Source organism: Xenopus laevis, chromosome 2L (assembly GCF_017654675.1).
Source record: "Xenopus laevis strain J_2021 chromosome 2L, Xenopus_laevis_v10.1, whole genome shotgun sequence".
In the NCBI taxonomy this organism is placed as follows: domain Eukaryota; kingdom Metazoa; phylum Chordata; class Amphibia; order Anura; family Pipidae; genus Xenopus; species Xenopus laevis.
Genome location: NC_054373.1, coordinates 177,078,128 through 177,091,682, shown reverse-complemented (window position 1 = coordinate 177,091,682; position 13,555 = coordinate 177,078,128). Strand labels below are relative to the sequence as shown.

Sequence of the window (13,555 nt, the reverse complement as noted above, 5' to 3'; positions counted from 1 at the left end):
CTGTAAAAAAAAGAAAGGAAAAAATGAAGACCAATTGAAAAGTTGCTTAGAATTAGCAATTCTATAACATACTAAAAGTTAATTTAAAGGTGAACCACCCCTTTAAGCAGATGCTCCTGGCACATACATATATTTTTTCTTATTGGAACCAAAACAGATGTGTGTGTACTCCCTTAGAATATTTACACATATGCACGGGCAAATCCTATACACTGCTGCTTGTATGTATTAGAAAATTCTGGGAAAGAATTTTCCCCAAAAAATAATTTTACCTTATCCAAGCTGTCAAACTGCCAGTATAAAGAGGCAGCTGCCAGTTTAGCATCCCATTATCTACAATATAATCTCCGTTTCTATCCCACATACTGCACATCATTGCTTTATGGCTTTAATTCTAAAGTTCCCAGGTCAATTGTATGAAAAAAATGTAACTGCATTTTGATTTTCAATAATATGTTATGTTGTATTATAATGACAACAATTTGTGGGTTATTTACTAAACGCCGAATGCAAAAATCACGTAAAATTCATGATTTTTTTTAAAATAAAATCAGACTTTTGAAAAATCTAAAAGTTTTTGGAATTTATTAAACCCCAAGGATGGAAAAGTCAGAATCAGAAAATCCAGCATCTCAGACCTGTGGAGGTTGCATATAAGTTAATGGGAGAAGTCCCAATGATTTTTTGATGTGCGCTGGGTTTCGTGTAATACCCCAAAGTTTTCGGAGCTTTCGGGCAAAAATCAGATTTTTCGGGTGAAAAATCTAAAGAAATCGTGAAAATCAGATGAAAAATCCAGAAAAAAAATGTAATTTAATAATTTAAACCTAATAAAATCTAAAAAAAAATTTCCTGCAAATTTTTGGGAAAATTTAATAAATAAGCGTGAAAAACCGGAGTGGATTTGATTGGCGTTTGAGGCAGAAAATATTGAGACTTTGATAAATAACCCCCTTCATGTACTCATATTATATACATAGAATGACAGCACAGTCCCTATGCTAAATGTAGACTTTTGGATACTAAAACAATGAGCAAAGATTGTTTCTAACTTAGTGAATGTCAGGTACAAGCCAATACAGATATGGGACCTGTTATCCAGAATGCTTGAGACTTGGGGTATTCCGGATAACGGATCTTTCTGTAGATCTTCATACCTTAAGTCTACTAGAAAATCATGTAAATATTAAATAAACCCAATAGGCTGGTTTTGCCTCCAATAAGGATTAATTATATCTTAGTTGGGATCAAGTACAAGTTACTGTTTTATTATTACACAGAAAAAGGAAATTTATTTTTAAAAATGTGGGATTATTGGATAAAATGGAGTCTATGGGAGACGGTCTTTCCGTAATTTGGAGCTTTCTGGATAATGGGTTTCCGGATAAGGGATACCATACCTGTAATGTGTTCCCTACACTCATATACATTACATACAATAACGGGGCAGACTCTGTGATATATGACTTGTACCATTCCTTGTATGAATAATTATACATGCTGTAATGATATCATTCCCCATATTGAGAATGGATAATGAATAAACACACTCTCATCTTGCCAACAAAACCCATTGCATTTTACTCTTCAATTTATTTGAAATTAACTGAACCCAGCAACCGTTATGTAACTTGCTCATATAACTGTCCTGCCTTGGGCTGCAAGTATGATGTCATAATGCTCTGAATCTCACAGCTGTGTAAACAAACATTTGCATAATGTCATTGTGATGTCATAATGGACAAAGTCAAGGTGTCCAGCTGTAGCCCTGAGATTTCTCATTCTTGATCAGGCGACTGAGGTGAGCAGAACTCTGTGTATTTGGGAGGAAAACTTTATCAAAAATAATTCTTTTATACTGGTACTTAGTGGTCTTACAGACGGCTAATGGTGTCATGAATATTTTAGAATGTATGGCATTATAGATCATTTTATTTTGAACTGTATTCAGAACCTGGTTTTTTTTTTGCTTAAGGGATCCCTCTGTAATTTGGATCTTCATGCCTTAAATCTACTAAAAATCAAATGAAACATTAATTAAACCCAATAGAATTGTTTTTCCTCAAATAAGGATAAATGATATCTTAGTTGGGATCAAATAAAAGGTATTGATTTCTCATTATAAAGAAAAAAGAATCATTATTAAAAAATTGAATTCTTGGATTAAAATGGAGTCTATGGGAGTGGCCATCCCATGATTTGGAGATTTATTATGTAAAAGTGTTTTGGGTAACGAATCCTTTACCTGTATATGTATATTAGGGATGCACAGAATCCACTATTTTGGAATTGACCGAACCCCTGAATCCTTCGTGAAAGATTCGGGCGAATACCGAACCATAATTTGTATGTGCAAATCAGTGAGGTGGAGGGAGAAAGAGAAAATTGTTTTACCTCCTTGTTTTGTGATGAAACGTCACACGCTTTTAAGGATTAGGATTTTGTGCTCTTTCCTTGATTTTTTCAATAAATCTTGATTTTTATAACAAGTATTCCCTTTAAGTGTGGTACTAGAAAAGGAAACCCGTTATCCAGAATGCTCTGATTTACAAAAAGGCCAAATAATAATTATCCAAATAATGCAATTATTAAAAAATAATTTCCTTTTTCTGTGTAATAATAAAACAGTAACTTGTACTTGATCCCAACTAAGATATAATTAATCCTTATTGGAAGCAAAACCAGCCTATTGGCTTTATTTAATGTTTACATGATTTTCTAGTAGACTTGAAGGTCCAAATTAAAGAAAGATCCATTATCCGGAAACCCTTAGGTCCCAAGCATTCTGGATAACAGGTCCCCTAGCTGTACTATGTTACTTTGTACCTATATATTTATATATACACGTATAGGGATTATACAGCACAAAGAACACTGTATTGGGATTACTAAAGTGTTTCTTTTTATCTCCATAGAGAGAATTTCCGAGTTTCAAAGAATTTTCTGCGATCCAAAGAACTTTCTGCGATTTAAAGATTTCTGAGATTCAAAGATTTTTTTTGGCGAATCAAAGACTTCTGCGAATCAAAGAATTTTCTGCGTTTCAAAGACTTTTCGGCGATTCAAAGAATTTTCATCAATCCAAAGAACTTTCATCGATCCAAACAGTTTTGAGTGATTCCCACCAACATGTGGAAGGCGATTCGTAAATGCTTCTGTTTCCGCAAGGTAAGGACGTCATTTTATCTACTGTAACATGACATATTTCATTTAGTGAATAACTTCATGGAAGCAGAAACTTGTCCTCAGACTCTGTTACTGGATCATCTCTGAACTTTGTTCTGTTTGTGACCCACTGACAGTTGCTGATAGTGAACATGATGAGACAGATTGCTCACAGCTCACACTCACTGGGCCTCAATATATCTGTGTATTGTGCTACAGTCACTAGTGCTGTTTCCATTCCTATATGTTATATGATTCCGCTCTAGTATAGGGAATACACTGCATTACACTTGTTTTTATACCCAATTCTTAATGATGTCATTAAATACCCAATACACATTTCTGACCCTAACACCAAATCCTTATTTTCATATTTAGATTGCTAATATGTCCCAACTTTAAGGGGCAGATTTATCAAGGGTTGAATTTATATAAACTCCCATGAACTCAAAATTCAAGTTAAAAACAATTGAAAACTTTCCAAAAAATGTAATTTATGCAATTTGGGTGAATGGGATCTACCCGCAAACTCAAATCAAACTCAATTGGAGTCTTTTTCTTTGAAAAAAGGTGGCAAAGAACTTAATTCCAGGACATCCCCCATAAAATAAAACAGTAATTCGGCAGATTTAAGGTGGCGAATAGTCTAATTTGAATTCTTAAAGGGCCACTACATGATCATTTCAAAATTAATTGTATTTTTAAAAACTTGAATCAAATTTTAACTAATCCCTGGTCGATTTTCACTTAAAATAACACAAAAATTAGAATTCAAAATTAGAATTTGAAAATTCTTTGACCCTTGATAAATCTACCCCTTAGGATTTGGATTAGGTTTCACCAAGTCCAAAAAATGAACTTAAGTTTGATCGAAAATGTGTTTTTTAACTTTTAAAAGAATAATGCTAAGGATGCACCAAATCCACTATTTTGGATTTGGCTAAACCCCTAAATCGTTTGAAAAAGATTCAGCCAAATACCAAATCTGAATCCTGCAAATTAGGGGTGGGAAGGGGGAAAAATTTTTACTTCCTTGTTTTGTGACATAAGTCACGCAATTTCCCTCCCCACCCCTAATTTGCATATGCAAATGAGGATTCAGATTTGGTTCAGCCGGTAGAAATATTCGGACAAATCCGAATCTTGTTGAAGGCCAAATTCTGGATTCGGTGCATCCCTAATAATGCAATATATACACACACACATTTATATATATATATAGAGAGAAAGAGAGAGAAAGAGAGTCAGGTGTTTTATATATATATCTGCTAATTGCGTTTTTGTGATAAAACCTTTTTTTTATGTCTTCCTTAGAAGAAAAAAGATAAGAACATCAGAAAATCTGTTGTGGTAAGTGTTGAAGAACTGGGCAACAAACATATGTGATGCCATTTTCCTAACTATTCAAACCCTGTTTATTTCCTTATTACATGTTCAATTCATACTGGTCCAAAAAAAAACCCACTGGATAAACTGGATTTCACCAGTTTATTCACATTTGACCACATCCCCCATTTATTTCTCATTAGATTAATCATCATTTGACTTGATAACCTCGGGCACCTTCCTTACTTGTAAAGCCATTTAATAGTGACATTCAGCTACAGGATAATCCATTACCAGATCCATAGATGACACATTTCATGATGTCTTGGACCTTAGTAAAACACTTTTCTTCCTTGATCAAAGGGATAACCCCTTGGTCTTTGCATTATTATTATTATTAGAATAAATCCCTGTTCTGACCCTGCATTTATTTACTCACATTAGTAAAAACCATAAAATCATATGTTTACAAAATTAACCATACTCATTAAGTGATAACTAACAGTGAATGATAGGCCTTTAATTAAATAAAATAACACCACCTTTTTATCATTTAACCAGGAGGAACCCAACGAAATAATCTGCCTGGTAAGTAGTAAAGGAGTTGGTATCAAACAGTCTTTATGTTTTAGCTTCCCTTAAATGTTGTGTTGATTTATTATAATTATTATCATTACCACAATTCTTTTTTCTGAGGTAATGGTTGTTATATTAGTCTGGGCCCCCTCCCAGCCAAGTCCCAAGCCTTTTCTAGAGGGCCCAGTTCCACAAGTTTGTAGCCATATTTTTAACATGAGCGTCGTTAGCTCAGTGCTCCCCATTGGAACATATTTCCAGAGGAGACCACTGATCTAACAGTCTCTTATATCATTGCTCTTCACCTGGATAATCTGGTGATACTCATGGAATATGTTAGGAAAGCAGTTTATTGAGCAAGATGGTTACTATTTATGGAAACATTAACTATAACTATAATCCATTAAGCTAAAATGTGTGATATAAAGATGATTTACATCCACATATGGATCTGTACATAGAGCAGTTATAGCCCTGATCTATTTTCCTCTCTTAACCAGGTACAACCTGTTGATTCTGGAAATACTATCTGCCAATAAGTACTGAATAAATCAAAACACCAATCCCTAAATATTACACAATTATTTGCACTTCTTCTACAAAAAGCTGAGTTGTTTTGATAACTTCACTTTTATCTTTTAACCAGGTACCATCAGAAAACCCAGAGCAGAAACTAGACCTGGCTGAAACCATCTGCCAGGTAAGCACATCAGAAAGAGTGTCGTGGAGAATAAAAAATCACCCTATATTTTTTGCAGTGTAGCTTCTTTATAACACCAATAATACAATGTTTTTTCTTTCCCTTTCTTAACCAGGAGACTCCAGAAACTCCTGATGTCAACATTGAACAGGTAAGAAGAAATGCTATGGTTGTAATATCAAAAAATTTGTAAGGAAATATGAAACCCAGATTCACCTTGGGGTGACAATTTGTTAGGTGCCACCAACTTCAGCACTGGTGAGTCTGTGCATTCAAGTGGCTGAACTTCTGCAGGAGAAGCCTGGAGCTACTTCCATCTTCAAGCTGGTGTTACTGTAGCTCTTTGGTTCCCTCAGTGACCACTATGAAATAAAAAATGTTTTCATGTCCCAAACCTTTTTGAAAGGGCCCAATTCCACAAGTTTGTAGCCACATTTTTAACATGAGCATTGGTAGCTCAGTGCTCCCCATTGGAACATATTTCCAGAGGAGACCACTGATCTAACAGTCTCTTATATCATTGCTCTTCACCTTTATAATCTGGTGATACTCATGGAAAATGTTGGGAAAGCATTTTATTGAGCAAGATGGTTACTATTAATGGAAACATGAGAGTTTAATATGATGGTTTGCAAACAGTTAACTATATTCCATTAGACCAAAATATGTGATATAAAGATGATTTACATCCACATATGGATCTGTACATAGAGCAGTTATAGCCCTGATCTATTTTCCTCTTCTAACCAGGTACAACCTGTTGAGTACTGAATAAATCAGAACAGCAATCCCTAAATATTAATTATTTGCACTTCTTCTTCTCCAAAAAACTTAGTTGATAACTTGACTTTTATCTTTTAACCAGGAACCATCAGAAAAGCCAGAGCAGAAACTGGAGCTGGCTGTAACCATCTGCCAGGTAAGCACATCAGAAAAAGTGAGTCGTGGGAAAAAAAAACAAATCACCCTATATTTTATGCAAGATTGTAGTTTAGCTTCTTTATAACAGCAATAATACAATGTTTTTTTTATTTCCTTCTCTTAACCAGGAGACTCCAGAAACTCCTGAGATCAACATCAATCAGGTAAGAAGAAATGCTATGGTCGTAATATATAAAAAATATTTCAAGGAAATATTTTGTTACAGTATTGAGCTGGGAAATCTTTTTTTAAAAATCGTTTTATTTATTTTTTGTCTTAAACAGGAGGAACAACAAGTGGAGCAGGACCAGGATCTAAGAGCTGATAGCAGCCCCTGCCACTCCCAGGTAAGAAGGATATAACCAATCGGTAACAAAGATTTATTTTTTAATAATGTCCGCGGGTTGAACTTGTAAATTAACATTTTCAAAATCTTTTTTTTCCCTTTTCTTAAACAGGAACAACAACAAGTGGAGCAGGAACAAGATCTGATAGCTGATAGCAGCCCCTGCCACTCCCAGGTAAGAAGGACATAACCAATGTGTAACAAAGATTTATTTTGTAATAATGTCCGCGGGTTGGACTTATAAAATAACATTTTGAAAACCTTTGCTTTTTCTTCAGGAAGAACAACAAGTGGAAGAACAACAAGTGGAGCAGGAGAAAGATCTGATAGATGATTGCAACCCCTGCCACTCCCAGGTAAGACAGACATAACCAATGGGTAACAAAGATTTATTTTTTAATAATGTCCGCAGGTTGAACTTATAAAATAACATTTTCAAAATCTTTTTTTTCCCTTTTCTTAAACAGGAACAACAACAAGTGGAGCAGGAACAAGATCTGATAGCTGATAGCAGCCCCTGCCACTCCGAGGTAAGAAGGACATAACCAATGGTTAACAAAGATTTTATTTTGTAATAATGTCCGAGGGTTGAATTGATAAAATAACATTTTCAAAATCTTTTTTTTCCCTTTTCTTAAACAGGATCAACAACAAGTGGAGCAGGAGCAAGATCTTATAGCTGATAGCAGCCCCTGCCACTCCCAGGTAAGAAGGACATAACCAATGAGTAATAAAGATTTATTTTGTAATAATGTCCGTGGGTTGAACTTATCAAATAACATTTACAAAATCTTTTTTTCCCTTTTCTTAAACAGGAACAACAACAAGTGGAGCAGGAACAAGATCTGATAGCTGATAGCAGCCCCTGCCTCTCCGAGGTAAGAAGGACATAACCAATTGGTAACAAAGATTTATTATGTAATAATGCCCGCAGGTTGAACTTGTAAATTAACATTTTCAAAACCTTTTTTTTTCAGGAAAAACAACAAGTGGAAGAACAACAAGTGGAGCAGGAACAAGATCTGATAGCTGATAGCAGCCCCTGCCACTCCCTGGTAAGAAGGACATAACCAATGAGTAACAAAGATTTATTTTATAATAATGTCCGCGGGTTGAACTTATAAAATAACATAGAAAGACTTGAAGAGCCCCAATGTGACACCTATGAGGTAACCAACAATGAATTGTTCAGTGGCCCCAATGTATTTAAAAGAACATAGTTACATGCTTCATAAATAATCTCTATACCAATAACAATATTTACCGAAATTTATTACCAGCATAGGTGCTAAGTTGCCTATTCCAACCAATCACCATCTGTTATAAAAACTAGAAATGAAAATTTACAGGTTGTGTTGGCTTTTACTGGCAATGCCCTAATAACATTGTTCCTTATAGGCCTCTTACTATTTTTATAATCATTACCAAAGTCTTTTTTGATAAGCAAGGGTTACTAGGTTGGATATTTAGTCTGGTTCTTTCTAGTGGGGCACCCTCCACAATTTTTAGCCTTTTTTTTTTAAACATGAGCTCTGTTAGCTTGATGCTTTCCCATTACAACATCATCATATTCCCAGAGGAGAGTGCTGAACTAACAGCCTGTTTTACCGTTGCTCTTAACCAGGGTAATCTGTTGGCTCTTTCAATGTCATCTGCCAAGTAACTACCGAATAATTACAAATAAAACACCAATCCCTAAATATTACATCTACATTTTTTGCGCTTCTTCTTTAAAATGCTGTTGAGTTGATTTGATAACTTGACTTTTATCTCTTAACCAGGAACCATCAGAAACCCCTGACGATACCAACTGCCAGGAAAAACAAAAGCAAGAGCTGGATCTGGGCATGAACAACTGCCAGGTAAGAATAGGAGAGGAAGAGTAGGGGCAAATAAAAATCAACCTATATTTTATGCAAGATTGCATTTTAGCTTCTTAAAATGAGACCTGATACATTTCCCAACACTTTTTTCGTCTCATTTCTTAACTAGTCTCCAAAAACACCTGACATTTAAGCACTCCAGGGTTCAGTTCATACAATAAAAATGTTCCCGCTAAAATTATAATTTTAGCACTTCCCAAAAACAATTGATCTGAGAAAACCTTTTTTGTCTTCCCCAGGAGAATCAGCTTGAAGTAAAGTTCCCGGTAAGCAGCTTTTAAACTGTATTTTGGAACACTAAACAACGCAAAAGCACAGCAAATGGTTTGACTTAAATATTCCAGCCCTCAGCCTTCTCCCCTAATACACCAGTCCCCAGCTCCCCTACACCTCCTGTTCTTCTCACATATTGGAAAGGTTGCACTATATTAATTCAGTTTTGTATTTATCATGTTTTTAATACAATGTTATGTTTTAGACGCCCAGGACATATCTGCAAATCCTGGAGCCAACAGGACAGGACAGCTACGGGATGAATTATACCGTAAGATATTTTATGGCTTAACTTGTGTCATGGTTTTGGGTAATTCTGTTGATTTTGCCGATTGGTTGTTCCCTCTAGAGTTTCTGTCCCTTCTGTGTTTTCCTTGTGCTTCTCAATCTGCCAATAAACCTTCCCATATCCACCCAGTATGTGTGTTTGCTTTCCCTAATGTTCCGACACAGTAATGATCAGACATTCATCGGCTACTTTTGTTGCAGGGTTGGCACCGTAAAGAACAACTGGATGTGTCCGTGACCATCGTAAAGGACATAGAGGTAATGAGTCTTGATAATAATAATTATTAGATACAAATAAACTTTTCTTATACCTGATTTTTAGTAGAAGGAGAACTTGTTTGAAAAATATATGGGATTTAAGAAATAAGAACAGAGAGAGGCAAACATATTGTGCAATTCTCATGTAGGGATATTACAAAACTGTCATTTTTCAGAACTACAAGTTAGGCTGGGGTATTTGAAATTGTAATTGTATCCATTGTACTGACTTTGCTTCTTTTGTTTGAAACTAGAAGAGAAAAGACATCCTTCAAGAAGTGGAAGTCCTTGAACTTATCAGAGGCCACGAAAATGTCATTGGCTACTATGGGGCTTATTACCAACGTGCCTCTGTAAAGAAGCCCCACTATGAAGGACTGTGGGTAAGGAAGTGTTTATTCAGGTTACAATTTATGCACCAACATGCCAATCAACAGCTCTAATACAAGCAGACATTTTGGATGCAAATATTATTCAGTTTGGTAAGAAAGAGTCACGGTGCATGTGGATCACTTTGTTCTCAGTTGCACCTGATATTGTAGTTACACCCAGAATGCTTGTGTAGGTCTATTTCTGACTCACATCCACACAGCCTTTCCCCAGACTTCCTAATATAATTATAGACCACACAAATTTATGTATCAAACGTTCTTTGATTGTTTTCTAGATTTCTATGGAGCGTTGGAATGGTGTAGCGGTGGAAGATCTAATCTACACCAGTGAGCAGTACTCCTTGCATGAAAGCTGGATAGCGTACATCTGCAAGGAGGTATTAAAGGTATGTCTCATGTGATCCTCCTTGGCACTTTTCTGGCTAAATCTAGTTCAATTAAGAGCAGAAAAAATATTAATATATTTGCTTTATTCATTTCCCAGGGCCTGTGTCATCTGGAAAACAAAAAGGTCATCCATCACGACCTGCGGCCCCAGAACATTATCCTGACAACATCGGCAGATGTAAAGATCAGTAAGTGATGCTTAGAATCTGAAAAAAATGGATTTATCCATGTTTTTTATTGGATACATTTATAAATGAATATTACAATTCCTGCTTTTGTCATACAATTTCAGGTGATTTCAGCTCCGCCACCATCGGGGAAATGAGTCACAGTACGTCTGGGCGGATTCCATACCTGGCGCCAGAAGTACTGGCCAATTTTGGCAAGAAGACCATATGGTATAACTCTAAGGTATTGTGATATCTTCTCTCTCACTTTATATATAATGTATGGAGCTTACACGGGGTGCACTGCATGGACTTTTTCACTCACTTCACATGCCCCTCTCATAACAGTGAATCCAAAGCTGTAAAGTGGTTTCTGTGACATGAGAGGGAGAAGCGAAGAGAGAAATTCTCAAATCTGAGTGCAGTGCACAGGAGTATTAGAAACCAACTCCACTTGACTCTTTATGGGGTTTTCCAGCTCAGCCTGGGGTCATTCTTTAGTGACATCACTTTACTCCTTCAAATGTTTTATATTAGTACAAAGGTCAGATCATGTATTGTACAGTGAAACCTTAATTTCACACCCTTTGGTTTTATTTCCCACATTTTACACATTTTTGTGTGGCCCCACTTTTATATGATGTATAATAAATTCCACTGATTTTCCACTTTCCTGGATTTTACACCATTTTTTTCTAATCCCCTGTAATACATAAAATGGGAGTTCTACTGTATTTTGTTACTGTGCATTCCAAATAAATAGAAAAAGGATTTAAATGATCCACCACTGGAATATTTTATATGCCCTGTGTATTTTCTTATCTAATTTTTGCCTTTTTCTTATGTTTTAATACCTAGGCTGACATATGGTCCTTGGGAATATCAGCACTTCAAATGGCGGAAGGCTATTACCGTAAGTAAACCGCAGTGGGACTGTACGTTAGTACATAAAGAACAGTTTGTAGAAAAGTTAGAGGGCATTTACTGTATGTGTCATGCTGTAACACTGAATATTGTTAAATATTAAAAACTAATGGGCTGAATTACACAAATAGTAATTTTCCAGTTTGTGAATCCGTTATTTTTTCAGTGTGCTGGCAATCGAGAAAGTAAAACAAACTTTAGTAAATTTGAGTTTTTACAAAATTAGAAAAGGTTTGAATTTGAGTAAATCGCCCTCCAACTGTTGTGATTGTCAGTCATTATGTTCTTATGTTGTATTCTCTTACATCCTAGCATTCAGCAGATTTCCCCAGCAAAAACTCATGAAACGCATCATGCACGGACCTGCGCCAGTATTATTGTGGGACAAATGGTGAGTCATTTCAACTGAAACAGGAAAAGAGGGAGAGGTAGAGAGGGTGGGGAAATAAAGGGGAGATGATGGGGAAATGAAAAGGTAATGAGGGGAGGGGGTGGGAATATTAAATAACAAGCAAGGGATTAGCTTTGGTGAGGGGTATATTAAGGTATTCAGGGCACATGGTTGTTTATTTAACATAAACAATTTTAATTTTGGCTTCTGTTTCTTTTTTCCAGGAGCGACAACTTCCATTCATTCGTCGGCCAATGCCTCCAGAAAGATCCAGCTTGGAGGCCGTCTGCTGGAAAGCTCTTATCACACCCCTTCATTTGTAAGATCTTTAATGAAAGGGGTGTGAAGAGCAATATCAAATGGCACCTGCAGTGAGAAGTAAGGGAACTGCTCATTCTCATTACAATTCACTTGATGTACAGACCATATCCACCTACTGCTCTTATTCTTACTATAGTCTCCGGCTTTACTACATATATTATAATTCTGTAACTAATGACGCCCATTATATAAGGCTGAGATTGTATTAGGGCAGAGGTCACTGAACGAGGCCACATCTATAGAGACATGTTATTATTAGTTGTAGTAGTTGACCTTTAAATTAGCAGCAATGGGAATGGGATATAAATAATAGTAAATACACATAGAAAGAGAATTGCAGAATTCTTATACAGACAACCCTTCTCCATGGCTAACACTGAGTATTCTCTCCTTAGGACTGAAGCACTGAAGTCCCAGAACATCATAGCAGCCATCGGGGGAGGGACGGGGGCACAACTGCAGGGCCCTTATGTCATCTTTGGACCCTGCAGACTTGGGGCATGTTTACTAACTTGGGAGATGTTGCCCATGACAACCAATGTTAAACATGCCCCTTGGTCCCGATGGCGGCTAATTGACAACAGCGGCTGATTGACATCAATATGATCTTGTACATAATAAAAAACAATAAACATCTTAAAATTTCATTGACCTCTATTGTATTTTTTTTAATAGGGAGACATCCCTAATAACCTCCAATCCCACTGTTGGCTCATGTTCATGTTCCTTTAAATGACTTGTTAGGGAATTGGGCATAGCCCACATCTACCTCAACAAAATCCCATAAACAGTCTTTCTGTGCTGGTTTTATTCATCCTGTTCCTTCTGGTAATTCCCATGTTCTCTTAATTTTATCTTGGTAGTCTTCCGTTAATATCTATTCTTGCAGCAAGCAAATATGGGCTAATACCATTATTAGTGCTACAAGCACTGGTGCAGTGTGCCAGGCTAAATGTCTGCAATGTTAGAATCCTTCTAGTTGTAGTTGTAATATTGGTGTGTAGGTGCATCTCAGGTCATTTTTGCTTTCTGGAGATTTGCTTTCAGAAAGAGCCAGCACTTTAGAATGGATCTGCTTTCTGGCAGGCTGCTGTTTTTCCTACTCAATGTAACTAAAGGAGTCTCAGTGGGATCTGGATGTTTACTATTGTTGTTCTTATATCTACCAGGGAGCTGTTATCTGATCACCTTCCCATTGTTAGGCTGCTGGGGGGGTAATGGAGGGGGATGATATCTC

The 13,555-nt window shown here is 36.3% G+C and overlaps 1 protein-coding gene and 1 long non-coding RNA gene across 2 annotated transcripts; both read left to right on the top strand.

Annotated features, from left to right (window-relative positions):
- The first annotated feature begins 5,050 nt into the window (after positions 1-5,050).
- LOC121399669 lies at positions 5,051-6,846 on the top strand. Its single transcript, XR_005965251.1, has 5 exons — positions 5,051-5,079; positions 5,714-5,767; positions 5,883-5,918; positions 6,633-6,686; positions 6,817-6,846. It is a non-coding gene; the product is annotated as an uncharacterized LOC121399669 (long non-coding RNA).
- A 21-nt stretch (positions 6,847-6,867) lies between these two features.
- On the top strand, positions 6,868-12,921 carry LOC121399744 (serine/threonine-protein kinase mig-15-like). The gene is made up of 15 exons (XM_041581302.1): positions 6,868-6,873; positions 6,973-7,035; positions 7,313-7,390; positions 8,816-8,896; positions 9,157-9,183; positions 9,396-9,461; positions 9,680-9,736; positions 9,991-10,119; positions 10,404-10,514; positions 10,613-10,703; positions 10,808-10,926; positions 11,541-11,595; positions 11,919-11,997; positions 12,222-12,375; positions 12,714-12,921. The coding sequence occupies exons 1-14, from the start codon at positions 6,868-6,870 to the stop codon at positions 12,370-12,372; spliced, it is 1,113 nt and encodes a 370-aa protein (XP_041437236.1). The 3' UTR covers positions 12,373-12,375; positions 12,714-12,921.
- The last annotated feature ends 634 nt before the right edge of the window (positions 12,922-13,555 follow it).